At 38.0% G+C, this 20,000-nt stretch overlaps 2 protein-coding genes and 1 long non-coding RNA gene across 3 annotated transcripts in view; all 3 read left to right on the top strand.

Annotated features, from left to right (window-relative positions):
• Positions 1 to 1,297: 1,297 nt before the first annotated feature.
• On the top strand, positions 1,298 to 1,542 carry LOC107570962 (uncharacterized). The gene is made up of 2 exons (XR_001607114.1): positions 1,298 to 1,364; positions 1,459 to 1,542. It is a non-coding gene; the product is annotated as an uncharacterized lncRNA (long non-coding RNA).
• Positions 1,543 to 1,887: 345 nt separating this feature from the next.
• LOC107570948 (tyrosine-protein kinase SgK223) lies at positions 1,888 to 17,242 on the top strand. The gene is made up of 6 exons (XM_016257231.1): positions 1,888 to 1,987; positions 7,587 to 7,957; positions 9,226 to 10,565; positions 16,013 to 16,186; positions 16,968 to 17,044; positions 17,133 to 17,242. Exons 2-6 carry the CDS (start codon positions 7,706 to 7,708, stop codon positions 17,240 to 17,242), a joined length of 1,953 nt encoding a protein of 650 aa, XP_016112717.1. The 5' UTR covers positions 1,888 to 1,987; positions 7,587 to 7,705.
• Positions 17,243 to 18,811: 1,569 nt separating this feature from the next.
• Positions 18,812 to 20,000, top strand: part of LOC107570961 (tyrosine-protein kinase SgK223-like) — a 3,083-nt gene continuing 1,894 nt past the window's right edge. Inside the window, exon 1 of the mRNA XM_016257245.1 lies at positions 18,812 to 19,164. Coding sequence (XP_016112731.1) covers positions 18,925 to 19,164 — 240 coding nt within the window. The 5' untranslated portion in view covers positions 18,812 to 18,924. The remainder of the gene's footprint in view (positions 19,165 to 20,000) is intronic.

Raw genomic sequence — 20,000 nt, 5'->3', positions numbered from 1 at the left:
GCAGAGGTCGCAGGAGAAATCTGATGAGATGCAGCAGGTTTCAGTGTTCGAACAACAACAAAAATGAGCAGATCTCAAAAACATCAGTTTATAATGAACGAAAAACATAAAAACGAGGTATTATTCTTGATGGATCAGGAGCTTTAATGGAGTTTGATTTAGTGTTATTTTAGTATCATTGAGGTACTATTATAGCTTTTATGTTTATATGTATTTTTATTTTTTATTTTTTATTTTTTATAAAAAGTTTTTAAAGTTTTAGTTTTACTTTATAAATTTTATTTTTATTTTGTTTTTGTTTTTTTTATTCGTTTTTTAGATGTCTATATAGTTTTTAATAATTTCTATTTCAGGTTTTGCTTAAGCTACTTTAGTACATCAAGATGCAAGTGTGTGTGTGTGTGTGTGTGTGTGTGTGTGTGTTCATGCCACGGCATGTTCTCTCTTCTCCTGCTTCCAGCGCTCTGAACAGGGAATGAAGGGAATTTCTAGTAAATTCCAAACTCTGGGATGTGAGCTGTTGACATTGAACATGAACGTGCAGATTAGATCGGCGTTTCAAGGCGATTGATCACTTTATTGATTACAGTGATGGCTGGAACACTAATGTCTTTCCAATCGACCGTTTAGAACATCAGCAAAACACTGCTTCCTTTAAATACAGAAGTGTGTGTCTATTTCTCTCTCTCTCTCTCTCTCTCACACACACACACACACACACACACACACGGATTCTCAAGCCAGTCTGTCTGTAGTTTTGTGAGCAGGTTAGTGTTTGTCTGATCCTTTATCTGTGTCTCACTGCAGTGACAGACAGGTGAGTGTTTCATACATTTTGGACAGGTGTTATTAATGATTTTATATGGTATTTTTACGAGGACCAAATTTTGGAAAATGTCTTCATAAATATAGTGAAAACTGTGAAGGTCCTTTTAAGGTTAACTAGTCAAAATAGTTAATAAATAGGCCAATAAAAAGTTTAAATAAAATTAAAATAAATATATAAATATAGCATTAATAAAATGAAATTTATAATGTAGAGAATTAATATACAGTACATAACAAAATGTAGAGCGAGACATAGAGATGTGAGGCTTTTTGCATTTTGTGTGCAATTCTTTGGATTTGTGTGTAAAGTTTTGAAAAAAAGACGCAAAGTTTTGAAAATGTAAGCAATTGAAAAAAATGTTAAATTAAAATTTAATTAATATATAAAATGTATATAATTAAAATTAACAAAATAACTTAGCATAACATTGTGTATATATATATATATATATATATATATATATACAGTACATCAGGCCAAAGAATCTGCCCAGAAACCAGTCCCCAGCACCGCTGTGCCGGCCGTCTAACACCAGGTGAGAGGAGAACTTGGATGAGTTTTTCCTTTGCACTTTTTGGCTATTAAAGAAATACCGTTTTTCTAATTTTACATTTTTCTTCCTTTTCCAGAATGGTTCTCTTCGGCCCTGTCTTCACCAAGAAGGGACACCGTACAAAAAAAAGTGAATAAGTATCGAAAAACAGAAAAAACCAACATGACATCAAAATGTTTTGCCAGGTTGAGAAACTAAAAAAAAAAAAAAATTATATTAAAAAAAAAAAAAAAAAAAAAAAAAATTTTAAATTAAAATTTAATTAATATATAAAATGTATATAATTAAAATTAACAAAATAACTTAGCATAACATTGTGTATATATATATATATATATATATATATATATATACAGTATATACAGTATATATATACACACACATACAGTACATACAGGTATTTGTATAAGTGTGTGAGAGTGAGTGAGTGTGTGTGTGCGTGTGTGTGTGTGTGTGTGTGTGTGTGTATGTGTGAGGCTCCGCCCCCTCTGCAGGAGTCTCGGCGCTTCAGTCTGATCAGATCAGAGTCACGCAGCGCTGCTGTCTGTGGGTTGGTCCGCGTCTGTTTTCTGTGAAAGAGCGGAATCACGCGTGTTTCAGCGCAGGTAAGATCTGTTCTCTGGCGTGGATCGGATACATATTACATCAGACTGGAGCTTTGATCTGGATCCGCTTTCAGAACCAGATTGAAACACAGGCTGATTTGATATGGACCGGATCAGTCTGGTTTATCCCGCATTGGTTCATTCATTCGTGTGGAGCTGGATGTTGTGGCGGCTCGCCTGGGCTGATGTTTTTCTCGGCGTCTCTGTAAATCTCCTGTTTCCACACCAGCCGCATTTCTATCGCTGAGTATGACGTGCTAGTTTTTCTAAACAGGTGTGAAACTGGATTGTGCAATCTGATAACCAACTTACCATCATAGTTTCTGGCTCAAAATATTTGCTTATGACTAAAATCAGTATAAATGACAATTAGATCTCCTTCAAACATTGAAATCGCTTTGTTGTCTTTTAGTTCATTTGTTTTCTCATTATACCACATTTTCACAAGTGTACAAACTAGTGGTTTGGTGAAACTGTGGTCAATTCTGGAAAAGTTCTGGAAAATATGTGAGTCGCTGGGGGATATTTGTAGCAATAGCCAACAATACATTGTATGTGTCACAATTATACATTTCTCTTTTATGCCAAAAATCATTAGGATATTAAGTAAAGATCATGTTCCATGAAGATATTTTGTAAACTTCCTATCGTAAATATATCAAAACTTAATGTTTGATTAGTAATATGCATTGCTAAGAACTTCATTTGAACAACTTTAAGTGGTTCACATGGTTTCTTTAAGGAAGTGAAGTGTCTAATTGGTGGATTCATATGGAATTTGTGGAATGCATGTTGCATGTTGGTTTTTTCCATATTTTGGCTGGTTTGATTGACAGTAAGAGTGTATTTAAACACATTTGACCCATGTTTAAGTCTGATTGCACAGTAAATGCACATAGGTTGCAGGTAAAGATTTGGTGTTTGTGACACTGGAGGGTTTAAAGCTCTCAGCAGAAGCACTGGAGGAGCGTCACCCTTCCCCCTGAGCAACATCTGAAGGCAAAAACATTCCTTGTTCACAAGTGCTGAAGTGTTTTCAGCTGCTGCAGGAACAAAGAGCTTCTGCTTCTGTTGTGTCTTGGGTTTGGACTTGTCAAACTTGTTGCCAGCGAGTCTAACGCTGAGCAAACACAGAACGGCCAGCGACACTTCAACCTGCGGGCCATTATTTATCTGTCCTCACGTGCTCATAAACATCATGAAGCTTCCTGAAGATTACAGTTTCCCTCACGAGGTTCCTATCAGGATCTGCACGAAAGGAAGCCATAGAAGAACCATTTTGGTCCCCCCCCCCCACTTTAAATACCTTTTTGTGGAATGGAAAGGTTTTATGGGTGTCAAAGGTTCTTTATGGAACCATAGTTACCAATAAAGAGTGCATGTTCAAATAAATAAACTAGTGTTCAATCCAAATGAAGGTCTGTGAATATGTTTTTTTGGTGAAATATGGAATATGCATGATATATTCACAATGATTTTACAGCAAATATAAAATGAAGCACTGATTTTATATGATTTGAATTGGCTTTTTAGTTGGCCATGAAGTTTAAGAAGTCATTAGACTTCAGTATCCTGAATCTTTCATCATCAGACGTCAGAAAGAGCATTATTACCAAGTATGTTTGCGCGCACAAGGAATTTGTTTTAGAGTTTTACAAGCTTCCAGTGCACAGAGACAACAACACACAGATAATAAAAACTAAGATGAGAATAAAAATACACATGTGATCTTTCCCAAAATAACCATTTTTTGAAGTGTGAAGTTTTTGTGCATTGGAAATTTTCATTGGATTTTAAAGTATTTGCTTTGCCATAAGGTGGTGGTGATATATTGAATATGCATGATATATTCACAATTAATTTTCAGCAAATATAAAATGAAGCACCGTCTGAGATAGTTTTAATTTGGCCATATAGTTTACTTAGAGTTTAAGAAGTCATTAGACTCTTTAATTTTTCATTGTCTTTCCCAAAATAATAGTTTTTCTTAGTGTGAAGAACATTTCAATAATCTGAAGAGGTTTATGCACTCTTAAGAACCAAAGTGCATTGGAAAAGTTTCATGGGTGTTAAAGGTTCTTCATGCAAGCATCAAATGCCAATCTTTGTTTTTAAGTGCAAAGAGGTTGATGGTTTACAATCTTTAAATGCACGTCATCTTTGGCATGCTACTTTAACATCCATGAAACTTTCCAATGCATTTTGGGTTTTTTGTAAAGCAAAAAGGTTCTTTGGGGAACCAAAATGGTTCTATGTCTTTAAAACCCAAATAATCTTCAACATGCCAGCAAACAGACTAAAACAGAGCCAGTGATTCATCAGCCATTGATCGAGGGTCAGTAGATTGTTGACCCCGTCCATCTCCACTCCACTTTCCCAGGCCACCAGAATTAGAGGCTCTTCTGTTCTTTCCATGTCAGGCTTCAGAAAGCGTTCTCGTCGGGAGGAATGTGAGGAATGTGAAGAGGAGACTCGCACCACCGTGAGTCTAGCGCATCTTCTCGCGCGCCAGACACCAGCGACGGTGCGAAATCTCACAGGTTTGTTTTCACTCTCTAGCGGGTGAAGACCTTTCAGATATCTGAGCCACAGAGAGAGCGGCTGTGCTGTCAGAAATGGAAAGAAAACCATCTTTATGGCCACATTCTCCATTTGTGCCAAAGTAAAATGAATCATTTCCTGAGACCAGTGTTAGGCAATTACTAGTAATAATATGTGAGCACAAAACTAGTCATAAGGGTCCATTTTTAGAAATTGAGAGTTTTGAAACCTGGATAAATAAGCTTTCCATTGATGTATGGTTTGTTAGGACAATATTTGAAAATCTGAGGGTGCAAAAAAATCTAAATATTGAAAAAAATCATCTTTAAAGATGTCCAGATGAAGTTCTTAGCAATGCATATTACTAATCAAAATTAAGTTTTGATATATTTACAGTAGGAGATTTACTAAATATCTTCATGGAACATGATCTTTACTTAATATCCTAATGATTTTTGGCTTAAAAGAAAAATGGATAATTTTGACCCATACAATGTATTGTTGGCTATTGCTACAAATATGACCGCTTTTGTGCTGCAGGCTCACATATGACTTTTTCACAATAACTAGTAGTGTAGCTAATTACTAATAAGATTTCAGTAATAATATTACAGTTACCATCAATAAAACAGCTCGTTACTTAGTTACTTTCAATGCCTCAACCCCTACTGAATCCAAGATTTATTTTCATAATTTCACATGAAGTCAGCAGAGCAGCAGGCAAGCTTAGAATATGGAAATCCTTACATTTAGCGGATGGAAATATTGCTGTTGCATTGATTTTGTCAGGAGAAAAGATGATCTGAACACTGATGTGTGGCATTACTTTACTCTGGCGTTACACGGCTTGCCCACAAACATCCCGTTTTGTTTGTATAAAATCTTTTTAGAGAACTAAACCTTTTCTGACGAACTTATATGATTTCTTTTGATAAAATGCATCCTGGAATATAACCGTATATTGGTGACAGAGACATTAGAACTACAATTAGCTTCAAGCTACACGTGGTATTTAATGAGATTAATGCAACACTTGTGTTTAAATGTTACTTTTAATCACCACTGACTTCTGACTGCAATCCATTGTGCATTTTGGTCAAATGATGAGGCGGAAATATAATGTTAATAACATTTTAGAAAACTTTTATGGCGAATATATGCAATTGCAACTTCTGTGGGGTGTGACAGAAAAGTAATGTAACTAGTAGTGTATCAGCTGCTCAGGTTATTTGAAAAAGGTCATGTTTTTTCCTGTTTTAACCATCCGTGCCTTTAAATACAACAGCAACTGCTGCTGCGAATAGATTCCCGTATCAAACTGAGTCATTGTGCAACGACACATTTGCAAATGTGGTTTAGAAACTCTCAGACTCCAGCACCTGCCGATGCTCCTTTTGTTTAAAGAGCGTATTTCTTAATTAAGAGTCTAGAAATGAGTCACATGTGCGCAGGAAAGGTAATGAATGAACTGAAAGAGTTCCATCTGGTGCTGTCCTGTGAAAACAACTAAACAAATGTGTTACGGTCATTACATATTTGCATGATATTTTGCTGAATTTTTTCAACTTTAAACAAGTTGCATGGACTATTTCTGGATCTTTCCGGCTGCTGGTTGATGTTTTTAAGGAATTGATTTGGAAAGATTGAGATTTGGTCCATGCAACTTGTTTAAAATAGTTGAAAATATGCAGCAAATTAAAATGCATGTATTTAATGACCATAACACATTTGTTTAGTGGTACAGTCCAAATGAAGGAATATAAATATGGCTTATAGTCACTATATATTTCTCATGATCCTAACCATATGCATTTTAAATTATTTAATTTGCTTTATTCGTCTTGCATTGTTTCAGCGTCTCTGATTTGAACCTCAGTGTTTCGCATTAAGATCAGTTCATTTCTGTGAGTTCAGACGGCTTCTAGAAGGTCGTTCGTCCACGTGTTTGAACAGAATGAGTTTGTTAATGTCCTGATTCCGGCTGAAGTGGGTGAGTAAGTCTGTCCAAAGGAAAGCTCTGTATGAAGGGAGGGACCAGGAACTGGAGGAGCGGATTTGCACCTTTTGTTTTTCACTAGTAAGCGTGAAGTACTTTCATCTGATTATTTAGGCCAAGTCTCTTACACAAGTGCATTTCCCTGTCAGAAACACTTGAAATGTACAAAGGTTTATGCAAAGCTTTAAAGAAGAACTTTGAGTTTTTCAGTGGCAGCTTGTTGATATTTCTGGAGCCACTATGAAATCTTTTTTACATTTTTCCCCCCAAAAAATTCAGTGTTTTACATTTTCATTATTCTGGACTGTATATTTGAGCTATTATAAATATCTAATCAATTGATTTCATAAAACCATTTCATGATTATTTAACATTTTGACAATATTAGGGTGCTATGAAATACTTAATTTTTTCCCAAATTATGTTTTCATTTTTCTTGATACTTTGGTTTATGACTGAATAAAAAAATTATAATTAAAAACTGTGGTAATCAAGTTAATTCATATGACTATAACAGTATAATCAATCTTTGTAAATTTAATAAAATACACCAGTTATTTACAACAAAACATTGCAAAAAAATAACGTTTTAATTAAATAAAGGCTCTTGATTTGGTGATATTCCTTAAAATAATGTTTTAATTAATTAATAATAATTAGTAGGGTTGCAAAGAGGCAGAACATTTCTGGAAACTTTCCGAAAGTTTCTGAAAATTCCCTGAGTTTTCCAAAAGTTTCCACAAAAAAAAATCCTGGAATGTTTCCCAAAAATCCTGGAAATTTTCCAACATTTTCTGGACATTTTCCGCCTTTTTGCAACCTTAATAATTAGTAGTAGTAGTAGTTTGAGAAGTTAATTTCACTGCTAATATTTCTGTCAATATTTCTCCCAATTAAACAAAAATTATATGTTGAGGTTTTGTTGTGAAGACCTTTGAGTTTCTGTGTGTTTTAATAGCCATTAACATATGACTAATTCTCCAAATGCAAGTGGTTTTTCATATCAAACATATACACCAGCATAACTCAAAATCATCTAAAATGTATCTTGTGTTTTCTCAGGTTTACAGGCTGCTGGTCTCCTGTGCCACACACTATGTGACCAAACACCTTCGTCTGTTCTCAGCTTGTTCCGGCCGGCAGTAGAGTCGATCAGACGGGAGCTCGAGGTCTGTGTTAAAATGTCTGCGTGTGGAGAGTTTGCAGAGCACGTGTGGAAACCAGGCTCCTGTAAGAACTGCTTCCATCCGCGCAGCGCTCACGGACAGACCGGCACGGCGGGAGGCGCTGGTGTCCGAACGAGTCTGATCGGGGAAGACGAGGGTGGGGTAACGTCTCCCTCTCCGTATATTAAACCCACCATCGCTGTCAGACCCACCATGATGAACATGGACGTCACAGTGGAGGTCAAGACGGAAATGAATACAGAACAGGTATCTGCAGGAATGCACTGAATCCATTGAGTGGATGAACTCTTAAAGGAATACCCAAACATGAAAATCTGCTGAAAGTGTGCTCACCCTGTGGCCATCCAAGTTTAGGATGAGATTGTTTCTTCATCAGGTTTGGAGAAATGTAGCACTGCATCAGTGTCTCAGCAATGGATGCTCTGCAGTGAATGGGTGCCGTCAGAATGAGAGTCCAAACAGCTGATAAAAACATCACAATAATCCACATCACTCCAGTCCATCAGTTAACATCTGGAGAAGACAAAAGCTGAAACAAATCAATCAAGACGTTTTTAACTAAAATACGAGTCTATAATCCATAATAACTCTTCCTCCAGTGAAAAAGTGTTCTGGTGTGAATCAGGAGAGAAATCTGCACAGATCAAGCAGCGTTTAAACAGCTCTGAACTAATATGTGGCTGGATTTTGATGCGAGAGACAACAGCAGATGCACTTTTTCACTGGAGGAAGCGTTATTATGGAACGTTTTTATGATTGATTTGTTTCTTTTGTCTTCTTCTCCAGATGTTAACTGATGGACTGGTGTGGATTACTTTTGATGTTTTTATCAGCTGTTTGGACTCTTATTCTGACGGCACCCATTCACTGCAGAGCATCCATTGCTGAGACACTGATGTAGTGCTACATTTCTCCAAATCTGATGAAGAAACAAACTTGTCAACTTCTTGGATGGCCTGAGGACATTTTCATTTTTGGCTAAACTATACCTTTAAACTCTTATTATGGTGAAAGTCAGTGATATCTCCAAGGTGGGTGGGGTTTAGTCAACATTCTCCACTACATGGGTGTAGACTGGAATGTCTTTGTGAACGCAAGATACCAGACTGCCATTCAGCTGTATGCACCCTGTACAGGAAGGCAGTGATATGGACACACTTTTTAAACAAAGATAATTAGATCAGCGCCAAGGGCATTGAATCATTTCTATGACAGACTACAAAGCAAACAGACACAGTCACATAAAGTCGTCTGTGGAGTCAAATAAAATGATTAGTTTCTTGTACCTGTGTGATTAATTGTCTATGCAATGCATTGATTGCATTGACATGCCTGTGAAATGTTGCCTGTTTATCCAGCGTGCTTGTTTGTTTACGCTTTGATGTTATTATCTCAATGTGGGTTTCTTACATTGGCAAGTTATTGAGCATGTTTTTATAATAAGCTTTTTATTGTAAACGCAATGATCCAGTGTTTGAATCCTTCTCAGACTTATGATTGCTTCTGTATCTCAGAACAACCAGAAGACCTCTGTAGGACTGAAGAAAGCTCTGGATTTGGCTCCTCTGTACATCGATAGCAATGGATGTAATAAATCTCTCAGAGAAACCATAATACAAAACGGCATCTCTGTAAAGAAGTTCTCCCCAAACGTTTGTTCTCCCACTGGATTATCCAAAGACTGCATGATTATCAGCAATATATTTATGAGTCAAGAAGATGGCTGTGTTCAACACAGTCTAAAAGAGATTGGGAACAGTGACTCCTATAGACAGATGACCAAAGCGGTCAAGAGCACTTACGCCAATGGAGATCTATGTCTTCACAACAGGACTGGAAACAGTGATGGAGTTACAAGTCCTCTAAGGGCATCCGTAGAGGAAAGGCAAGCCAGAACCACACCAGGGAATATGGTTAACGGATCGTCCAATGAGACGCCAGGTACTTCACCGTCTCCGATTACTCCAGACTCCTTCCACGAAAGCCTATCAGCCTTGTGCTCCAATCGGAGCAACGTGGATTCATTAGTGGGACTCCGGAGTCCTCAGAAGTCTCCAAGCGTTCCACCAAACGGGCTTGAGGAAAGTGAGCCGATCTATGCTGAGAGCACCAAGAGGAAAAGACAACTCGATGCTCAATGCGACGGGAAGGCTCCGCAATCCTCCGAGTCTGAAACCGAAGTCAACGTAAGCGACAATCAAAGAGCGACTATTACTGTCGTCGCCGCCCATACTGAGGAAAACAACCGGACGTTTTACCTGAGCAGCCCGGATTCGGCCGTAAGCACACAATGGACCCACTTCAGCCCAACCGCGCCCAAAGACCCATCATGCCCGGCGTTCACTTGGCCAAATGCTCCTGATGTCACTGAAACAACCCAACCCAAGCCTCGATCCAGTCCCCCAGTTCCTCCTAAGATCAGCACCCGTCCACCAAGACTTGGTACCTCCAGTCTCTCCTTACCGTTACCCGAGCTCAGCTTTCACGTGGTTCTTCCTCCAAATCAGATGACCTCGCAAGTGGACACCAATGCTCAAGCCGTCCGAAACAAGTCCAACAGCGCCACGAGTCTGGAGGGATGTATTGACGAGGTGGAAGACGAGGTTGAGTCCAAGAGATTGGGCTCTTATGGTGGGCTAGGCGACTCCATCAATGCTCCTGCTGTTCCGTCCAGAGAATGGATGAGTGAGAGCAGTGCAGTGCCAGGCACTGCCATCAAAAGCACCAGTCAAATACCGGCAGAGGATGGTAGAGCCAAAGAGAGCTTGCTCTTGAGCCCGTCTCCTCTCATCCACTCCAGTGAACCCAACACCGATCCCACACCACCTCCGCCGCCTCCCAAAAAACACCACCGGTAAGAGCTGCATCCTTATTTTATGCTGTTTGCCAGGATATTAATCAGTTGATCATATCGATACTTATCCTTTGATGGAGCCACATTAGTCTTAGTATTTATGGTGCCCTCACGTGCTATGGTAAATATGAGTTTCCTAGCCATTTTTGGACATGGGTTAGGGTTAGGGCTTGGGAATTCGGACACGGATAGGCTCTCAAGTTGGATTTATGACTTGGAAACCTGGAGATAATTATGATACCCCAGACTAAACTTTAAATGTAATTGCAGGTTGAACATCTAGTTGGTTGTCAATGAATGGGACGCTACATTTTATTCAAAGTCTGTTGGATTTTGACTAAATATCTTCAATGCGTTTTTTCTTTAATGCAGTTTCCCCAAGAAATTGGCAAGAATTAATCTGGTGTCCTCCAGTATTTTTGTTGTTCCCAATGACAAAGCACTTGAATGCAGTAAACAAGTAAATAAGACTTCAGAAGTGGGAATTTCCAATAGCGCATGAAGGCAGCGTAAATGCAAAGACCCAGTTATGTTGTGTTTTTCTGGTTTGCCTGACCAGGTCATTTCAATGAATTTAAAAGCTCTTGGTATTGCTAGTTAGTCATCTGGTATAGAAAAACACTCTCAAGTCTCAGTTTTTGTGTTGGAAGGATGAAACTTTAAACTATGAAATGCTTTCTCTTGCATTACAGTCATTTATTTATGTATATAAATAACCATTTGATGCATGTTGTGTGTATTTTACACCGCATTTATTTGACTGAAACTTCAGAATCGCTGGCTGACAATCTAGTTGGTTGTAAATGAATGGGACGCTACATCTGTTGGATTTTGACTAAATATCTTCAATGCATTTTGGAGTATTTGTTTCACTCTCGTTCTCTCTGAATGAAGTTGATTGTCATTTGTATCTGGACTCGTGACTTTTAGGCCGGTCTCTCTGCTGTTTGTTTGCAGTTTTATCAGTCCTTCATTCAGCCTTTATGGAGACGATATCAAGCTCAAATATGTTCACGCCGTTCTGAATGTGACGCCTGTTCATCAGCGCCATTCGATTCATTTATTCTGCTGTAACCACGTTTAACATGTGAGTGTTAATGTAACGTAATGACGTGAAATAAAACGTCGTCATGTTTTAAAGAAGTGTGTCTTGATGATATGGTGGAAATAGCGGATGAGTGCAAACTCTATACCATGGGGATGTTTTAGATAGCTGTAAAAGGATTCACATGCTTGTTTTTTTATGTAATATTATATTGTAAGTCTAATAAATAATTGACCTCAAAAAGGGAATTCATAGCAATAACTGCTTAATTTTTTGCATATTAGCTATATTATATTATAAAGAATTGAACTGTTCTGCATGAGATTTTTTTAAAGTGATTTTTAATAGAATTTCTTGATAAGTAGCACAACACTGTAAAAAATGTTTTCTCAGGTAACCTAAAATGTGCATCATTTAGTTACATCAAGGGTCAAATCAAATATAAATAACACATTAAAGTCCAACAGAGAAAAGTTTTGCTCAGTAAGAAAAAAAAGAAATTAGAGGGAACATTGGTCATAACCCAATATTTTTCAATTAAAACCATATTGTATCTGATCAGCAACTTCTCATGAATGCGTGAATGTGAATTTTTAAAAAAGTTTTGCATGATATTATTGCATGTACCCCTTTTTATTAATTAAAAAAAATTCAATTCTTTGAAACTTCACACATGAACCACACCAAAAAAAAAAAAAAAGTATATATTTGTATTTTTTTCAACATTGATGAGACATTTTATTTGAATATATTGTGTGTCATTTGTAAGAACATATAATCTGAGAATTTCCCGTATTAACCCCATTGGAATTAATAGAATTTAATTAAATTCCTTTAAATTTATAACTCATTGTCATATTGTCTTGAAGACCCCCTTACATTTAGTTCATATGAAGTTCATATTTCAGTAATTTAACAACACAGTCACATGATTCTCTGATGTAGTTTAATGGTCACGTGACATTCAGCTCAACTAATACAATATTTAATATTTTTTAGAAATTGCCTGATTTTGTTTTTATTTTAAAATGTATTTATTTTAATTGGATATTTTTAGTATTTTATTCATTTATTCATTGATGGTTTGAATTTCAAATAAGTTTTATTTATTGATTGTTTTATTTAAATTGTATGCTTTAATTATTTTATTAATTTGTGATTGCTTTATTTTAAACTTAATTGTATTTATTTATTTTGAATTTTCCATTTTTTATTATTTTAATCAGTTGTTTTTTTATTAAAACATTTATTACATTTTTTGTTTTTAATGTTTTTATTAATTTGTTATTTATTTTAAATGAATTATTTTTTATGTATTATTTGAATTATTTTACTCATTTGTGTTTATTTTAAAATACTTTAATTTAATTATTTCATTTGAATTTTACTTTATTTAAAATTTTATTTCATTTAATGATATTTTACAATATGATTATTTTAGTTGTTTAATTAAAAAATATTTATTTTATTTTTGTTTAATCATCATTTTTATGATTGATTAATTATTAGCTTTTCATCACCTCTGTTTGGGGAACCTTCTTTAAATAACCCATTGTTAGGAACAGAGAGTGTAAATGGGTGAAGTTATGAACTCATCTAATGAATCATTTATGGAGCAGATGGTTCACGAACAGGACAAGCAGAAGCTGCGGTGATTATGGATATTAAAGCATGATCGTGGTCTGTAAGCGCAGGTGTTGAGATGTTCTGAGCTCTTCGGCTGGGTTCTGATGTTTCTCAGTCGTTCCTCTGAGCATCGATCGAGCTGAAGAAGCATCTTGAGTATCAGAACAGATGATCTGTGCCTCGAGTGTTTATTTCCATGCCTCGGGTCAGAGATGATCATACCAGATCAGAACACACACACACACACACACACACACACACACACACACACACTCTCACACACACACACACACACACACACACACACACACACACACACACACACACACACACACGCTCACACACACACACACACTCACACTCACACACACTCACACTCACACACACTCACACTCACACACACAGACGCTGATGATCCTCCAGTCCAGTGGATTCTGAGGTGAGTGACGGATGGCTGCTTTCAGCTCTGTGTGTTTCACTCAGGTCCTGTAGTGTGTGTGGTAAACATGCGGATTAGCAGGACCTTTGGAAAGGTCACAACGTGCCGCCTGCTGCTGTGTTTGAGCGTGTGTCTGTACGATACTTAGAAAATCAGGTGATTGTGGGAAACTGAGGCTTCAGATCGTATTTAGTAGAACAGTAAATATTATTACGGAGTGTCTATTTACACTAAGTGCAACTAAGTTGGCAGAGGCTATTTACATTAACTCCGCCCACCAACGTGTGATTGGGCTAAACAACACTACAAAAGACGACAGCTCCAGTGGTTATACATAGCAGAAAATCCTGCTGTTTTAACATCTCGCTAAAAAATACTGCTATTTGCACTTATTGTAAATAGCCTCTATCTCTATTACACGTAATAGCCACAGGCATATTATTAATGTAATACTAAAATATATAAAAGAGTTTCAGACCAGGGTTATTATTGTTAACTAAAAATAAAACCATAAAAAACATTTTCATTACTTGAAATAAAATAAACAGAAATAAAATTATATGCATTAAAAAAAACTAAACTTATTTTATTTTAGCTGGCAACATTTCTCATTTGTGTTTAGTTTAAGTAGACTAAATAAAATAAAACAAAAAATTAAAACTATATTTAAAAACTAATAAAAATGATGAAAATGCACAGCAAAATAACTAAAACTTTAAAATTAGAATGAAAACAAAATATAAGAGAGAGGCGGACAGTAACTGAGTACATTTACTTGAGTATTGTACTTAAGTACACTTTTTGAGTATCGGTACTTTACTTGAGAATAATTTTTTCTGGAAACTTTTGACTTTAACTTCATTTGAAAGACAAATATTGTACGTTTCACTCCACTACATTTCTATCAAGGTCCTCGAAGTAGAAAGTCGTTACTCTGTAGCAGCTCTGAAAGTCAGTGGCTGATTTCTTTCTTCTCTAAAACGTGACTTTCTTTTTTTTCAGACAGTTTATCAGTAATCACTCTTGTAGGGCTACATGAAGAGATTTCCCAGCATTTTTGTGAACACTGACCAGCTGCAAATGTGATATTTATTTACAGGTATTACGTACGACAATAAAACAGTGCATTGACATAAAAAAGGAAATTTACTTTTGGTACTTAAGTACTTTTAAAAGCAAGTACTTCGGTACTTTTACTTAAGTAAAAATCTGTCTCTACAACTTTTACTTGTAATGGAGTAATATTTGACCAGCGGTATCTGTACTTTCACTCAAGTAATGGAGTTGTGTACTTTGTCCGCTGCTATGCGGTTGCTAGGGTGTTCTGCTGGTGGATTAATGTCTTAGATGTAAGTTTGGTACTGGTGTTTAACACACACACACACACACATTTATTTATACACACACACACAGGAAGTGCTGCTGTTCTACTCACCACACAGAATCAGGAGTGTGTTTGTGGATCTTGTTACTTTGTATCGCAGCGCTGCTGAATGCTACATTCTAATTGGCTGACAGGTGTTACTTTCAAGCTATAGATGTTCTATAGTTGCTATGAAGTTGTGTATTTCTAAACATGCTATATATATAATTTAGTATTAGTGTTTGTGTTAGTCTTTAGTTAGTCTTTATTATTGGCTTTATGTAAGCAGCACACCTTTATGGTATGCTCTTGTTTAAATAAACCTGTGTGTGTGTGTGTGTGTGTGTGTGTGAGTGTGTATGTGTGTGTGTGTGTGTGTGTGTGTGTGTGTGTCTGTGTGTGTGTGAGTGTGTATGTGTGTGTGTGTGTGTGTGTGTGTGTGTGTGTCTGTGTGTGTGTGAGTGTGTATGTGTGTGTGTGTGTGTGTGTGTGTGTGTGTGTCTGTGTGTGTGTGAGTGTGTATGTGTGTGTGTGTGTGTGTGTGTGTGTGTGTGTCTGTGTGTGTGTGAGTGTGTATGTGTGTGTGTGTGTGTGTGTGTGTGTGTGTGTCTGTGTGTGTGTGAGTGTGTATGTGTGTGTGTGTGTGTGTGTGTGTGTGTGTGTCTGTGTGTGTGTGAGGAAGCTGCGGTGCTTCATAGCTTTAGATGTGAACATCCGTGGTTTGAGAGATTTTCAGCCCTGATTGAAATGACTCTGAAGTTTCTCTTTACCATAAATGACGTGAGAGAGAGAGAGAGAGAGAGAGAGAGAGAGATAATGATGTAATGATACAGCGAGGGAAATCACTTCACTTCTGTTCCTTCCGTTTTTCCCACAAACCTCTTCATATCATGAGTTTGAACAGCTGGAGAGATACAAACCTGTGTGTGTTTGTGTGATATATGACTGTAGGTGTGTGTTTGTGTTGTCTGCAGGGTGTGTAAGCGTCTGAGTGGCAGTAATATGGATCTGGAGCGCGTCGGTCAGCAGGGGTCAGTGGAGAATCTCAGCCAATCACTGCGAGGACTGAACTGCTGCACCAGTGCATCCAGCGACAGCCTGCAGGCGCTCTCCGACACCGGTGAGCTACACACGGACACTGCTTATTTGTTTGTTTTATTTTATTTTATTTTATTATTTTTTTTTTTTTAAATAATTAATAATTCAAAAAATATATATATTTTGTTATTTATTCATTTATTTGTATTATTTATTTATTTTATTAATATTTATTTATTTTATTTTAATTTGATCAATTTAAAAAAATTAGGTTGGGCATTACCCAAATAAGCATAAATAAACTCGAAACACAAAAGGTTTTTAAATATATTTTACTCACAATTACTGCCTGATTAAAAATGTTTAGAGCTTAGCATAACTAGTGAAATATTATTCATTATAAAACACCTATTCAGCTTTAAGACTTTTCCAGGTCTTGAAATCACACTTTTAAAATTAGTCTTTTTTCCAAAATCTGGTTATTCAAAGACAAAAACAGTTTAAGCTAATTCTTGGTTTTTAGTTGTTGTTTTGTCTTGTATTAAATCATTTTAAGACATGTACAAGCTCTTCCAAACGCTGATGCTTGTATTTTTCATCAATACAGCTGTCCCAGAATGCATTGCAAAAGGCTCTTAAATGACAGATGGAGCTGAGCGGAAAAATGACTATTTTATGTCATATTTGTGTGTATTTCTGTGTTTATTTAGTCATTAGATTGAGAATAGAAAATTGTTTCTGCTCATGTAGGTTGTTTTTAATCGGTCTCATGAGGTTTAATTTGAGTTTCTGAAGGGAACTTCCCGTGTAGGCAGCAGAGGGATGTTCACTAGGGTTGAAGTCTATAAACAGACTGTTATTGTGAATGAAACTTCCTTTCTTGATAATCAGCGGTGATGAGAAGGGAACATCAGACGCCGCTCTTCCTCCTGATCTTCAGGCTCACAGCTGTGATAGGCTGTCGTACTGTAGGTGTATGTAGTGTGTTCCCATGCACCGGGGCGCAGAGATAATGGAGGGTTAAACAGAGGAAATCAAGGTTTGTGTTTATCACAGGGCGTTTTCTGATGGTTTCCCTCATGAAGTCACTGATCTTCATCTGCAGGCCTATATTAACGCGTCACAAACCACTGAGAGACTCCATCACAGGATCTGATGATCTTTGAAGGATTCATGGTTGTGGAGTTTGTGTGCATGAGTGCGTGAGTGTGTGCGTGAGTGTGCGAGTACGAGCGAGTGTGCAAGAGAGTGCGAGAATGAGTGTGCGAGTGTGGTAGTGTTGAGAGTGTGAGTGGGAGAGTGAGTGTGAGCGTGTGAGTGTGCGATTGAGTGTGAGGGTGTGCTAGTGTTGAGAGTGTGAGTGCGCGAGAGTGAATATGCATGTACGTGTGAGAGTGCGAGTGAGTGCAAGTGTCAGTAAGTGTGAGAGTGAGTGTGAGTGTGTGATTGAGTGAGTTTGCAATTGAGTGCAAGTGCAAGAGTGTGAGTGTGTGATTGAGTGAGTGTGAGTGAGAGAGTGCGAGTGTGTGATTGAGTGTGAGTGTGAGGGAGTGCGAGTGTGTGATTGAGTGTGAGTGCAAGCGAGTGAGTGAGTGCGAGTGTGACTGCGAGTGAGTGAGTGTGCGATTGAGTGCTAGTGCAAGCAAGTGAGTGTGTGTGAGTGTGAGTGTGTGATTGAGTGTGAGTGCAAGCGAGTGAGTGAGTGCGAGTGTGACTGCGAGTGTGTGAGTGAGTGAGTGTGCGATTGAGTGCTAGTGCAAGCAAGTGAGTGTGTGTGAGTGTGAGTGTGTGATTGAGTGTGAGTGCAAGCGAGTGAGTGTGAGCATGAGTGAGTGCGAGTGTGTGAGTGAGTGAGTGAGTGTGCGATTGAGTGCTAGTGCAAGCAAGTGAGTGCGAGTGTGTGTGAGTGAGTGTACAATTGAGTGCAAGTGAGTGTGAGTGTGCGATCGAGTGCGAGTGCAAGTGTGTGTGAGTGTGAGTGTGTGAGTGAGTGAGTGAGTGAGTGAGTGAGTGAGTGAGTGAGTGAGTGAGTGAGTGAGTGAGTGAGTGAGTGAGTGAGTGAGTGAGTGAGTGAGTGAGTGAGTGAGTGAGTGAGTGAGTGAGTGAGTGAGTGAGTGAGTGAGTGAGTGAGTGAGTGAGTGAGTGAGTGAGTGAGTGAGTGAGTGAGTGAGTGAGTGAGTGAGTGAGTGAGTGAGTGAGTGAGTGAGTGAGTGAGTGAGTGAGTGAGTGAGTGAGTGAGTGAGTGAGTGAGTGAGTGAGTGAGTGAGTGAGTGAGTGAGTGAGTGAGTGAGTGAGTGAGTGAGTGAGTGAGTGAGTGAGTGAGTGAGTGAGTGAGTGAGTGAGTGAGTGAGTGAGTGAGTGAGTGAGTGAGTGAGTGAGTGAGTGAGTGAGTGAGTGAGTGAGTGAGTGAGTGAGTGAGTGAGTGAGTGAGTGAGTGAGTGAGTGAGTGAGTGAGTGAGTGAGTGAGTGAGTGAGTGAGTGAGTGAGTGAGTGAGTGAGTGAGTGAGTGAGTGAGTGAGTGAGTGAGTGAGTGAGTGAGTGAGTGAGTGAGTGAGTGAGTGAGTGAGTGAGTGAGTGTGCGATTGAGTGCTAGCGCAAGTGAGTGCAAGTGTGTGTGAGTGTGAGTGTGCGATTGAGTGCGAGTGCAAGCAAGTGACTGTGTGTGTGAGTGAGTGAGTGTGAGTGTGCGATCGAGTGCGAGTGCAAGCAAGTGAGTGCGAGTGTGTCCTCGGCTCCGAGCGACTCTGGCTTCAAACCGCTCGCCTGTTCTCACCCGCGTCTGGGGAACGTGACGTCTTGCTCGTCTCCGCAGCTCCACACGCTGCATCTGCATGCGCTGCTCAGGAACATGGACAGCCGTGAGGGCATCTACTCCAAACTGGGCGGCCTGTACGCTGAGTCTCTGCGGCGGCTCGCGCTCAAGTGTGAGGAGCATTTCTCCAGCGGCCAGAGGAACACGCTGAGATTCGACGAGAGCAACTGGTCACTCTTCAAACTCACCTGCAACAAACCCTGCTGTCTGTCCGGAGATGCTGTGTATTACTCAGCCTCCTGCGCGTCAGACACTCGAAACACATACGCCGTCAAAGTGAGAGAATATATATATATATGTGACCCTGGAGCACAAAAGCAGTGTTAAGTCGCTGGGGGATATTTGTAGCAATAGCCAACAATACATTGTATGGGTCACAATTATACATTTCTCTTTTATGCCAAAAATCATTAGGATATTAAGTAAAGATCATGTTCCATGAAGATATTTTGTAAATGTCCTACCATAAATATATCAAAACTTAATTTTTGATTAGTAATATGCATTGCTAAGGACTTCATTCGGACAACTTTAAAGATGATTTTCTCAATATTTAGATTTTTTTGCACCCTCAGATTCCAGATTTTCAAATATTATCCTATCCTAACAAACCATACATCAATGTTAAGATTATTTATTCAGCTTTCAGATGATGCATTCATCTCAATAAAAAAAAAACTGACCCTCATGACTGGTTTTGTGCTCCAGGGTCACATATATACTGTACATTAACCGTCAAAGGTTTGGAATAAATAAGGTTTTTTGAAAGAAGTCTCTTCTGCTCACCAAGGCTGCATTTATTTGATTAAAAATACAGTAAAAATTGTGACGTATTATTAGAATTTAAAACCGCTGAAATCATTCTAATATGCTGATTTGCTGCTCAAGAAATATTTCTGATTATTATCAATGTTGAAAACAGATATTTTTTTGGAATCCGTAACACATTTTATTTTTCAGGATTCACAGATGAATAGAAAGTTCACAATAACAGCGTTTATTCAAAATAGAAATCTTTTGTAGCATTATAAATGTTTTACTGCCAATTTATATCAATTTAATTTGTCCTTATATATATATATATATATATACAGTGGGGCAAAAAAGTATTT

Source organism: Sinocyclocheilus grahami, unplaced genomic scaffold (assembly GCF_001515645.1).
Source record: "Sinocyclocheilus grahami isolate Dianchi unplaced genomic scaffold, SAMN03320097.WGS_v1.1 scaffold1525.1, whole genome shotgun sequence".
NCBI lineage: Eukaryota > Metazoa > Chordata > Actinopteri > Cypriniformes > Cyprinidae > Sinocyclocheilus > Sinocyclocheilus grahami.
This window is presented reverse-complemented; position numbering and strand designations above follow the sequence as displayed.

Coding starts and splice junctions, on each gene's coding strand:
- LOC107570948 (XM_016257231.1), top strand. CDS start 7,706: ATGTCTGCGTGTGGAGAGTTTGCAGAGCACGTGTGGAAACCAGGCTCC. Junction 7,958..9,225: donor CGGAAATGAATACAGAACAG/GTATCTGCAGGA, acceptor TCTGTATCTCAG/AACAACCAGAAGACCTCTGT. Junction 16,187..16,967: donor CACACGGACACTGCTTATTT/GTTTGTTTTATT, acceptor CTTGATAATCAG/CGGTGATGAGAAGGGAACAT.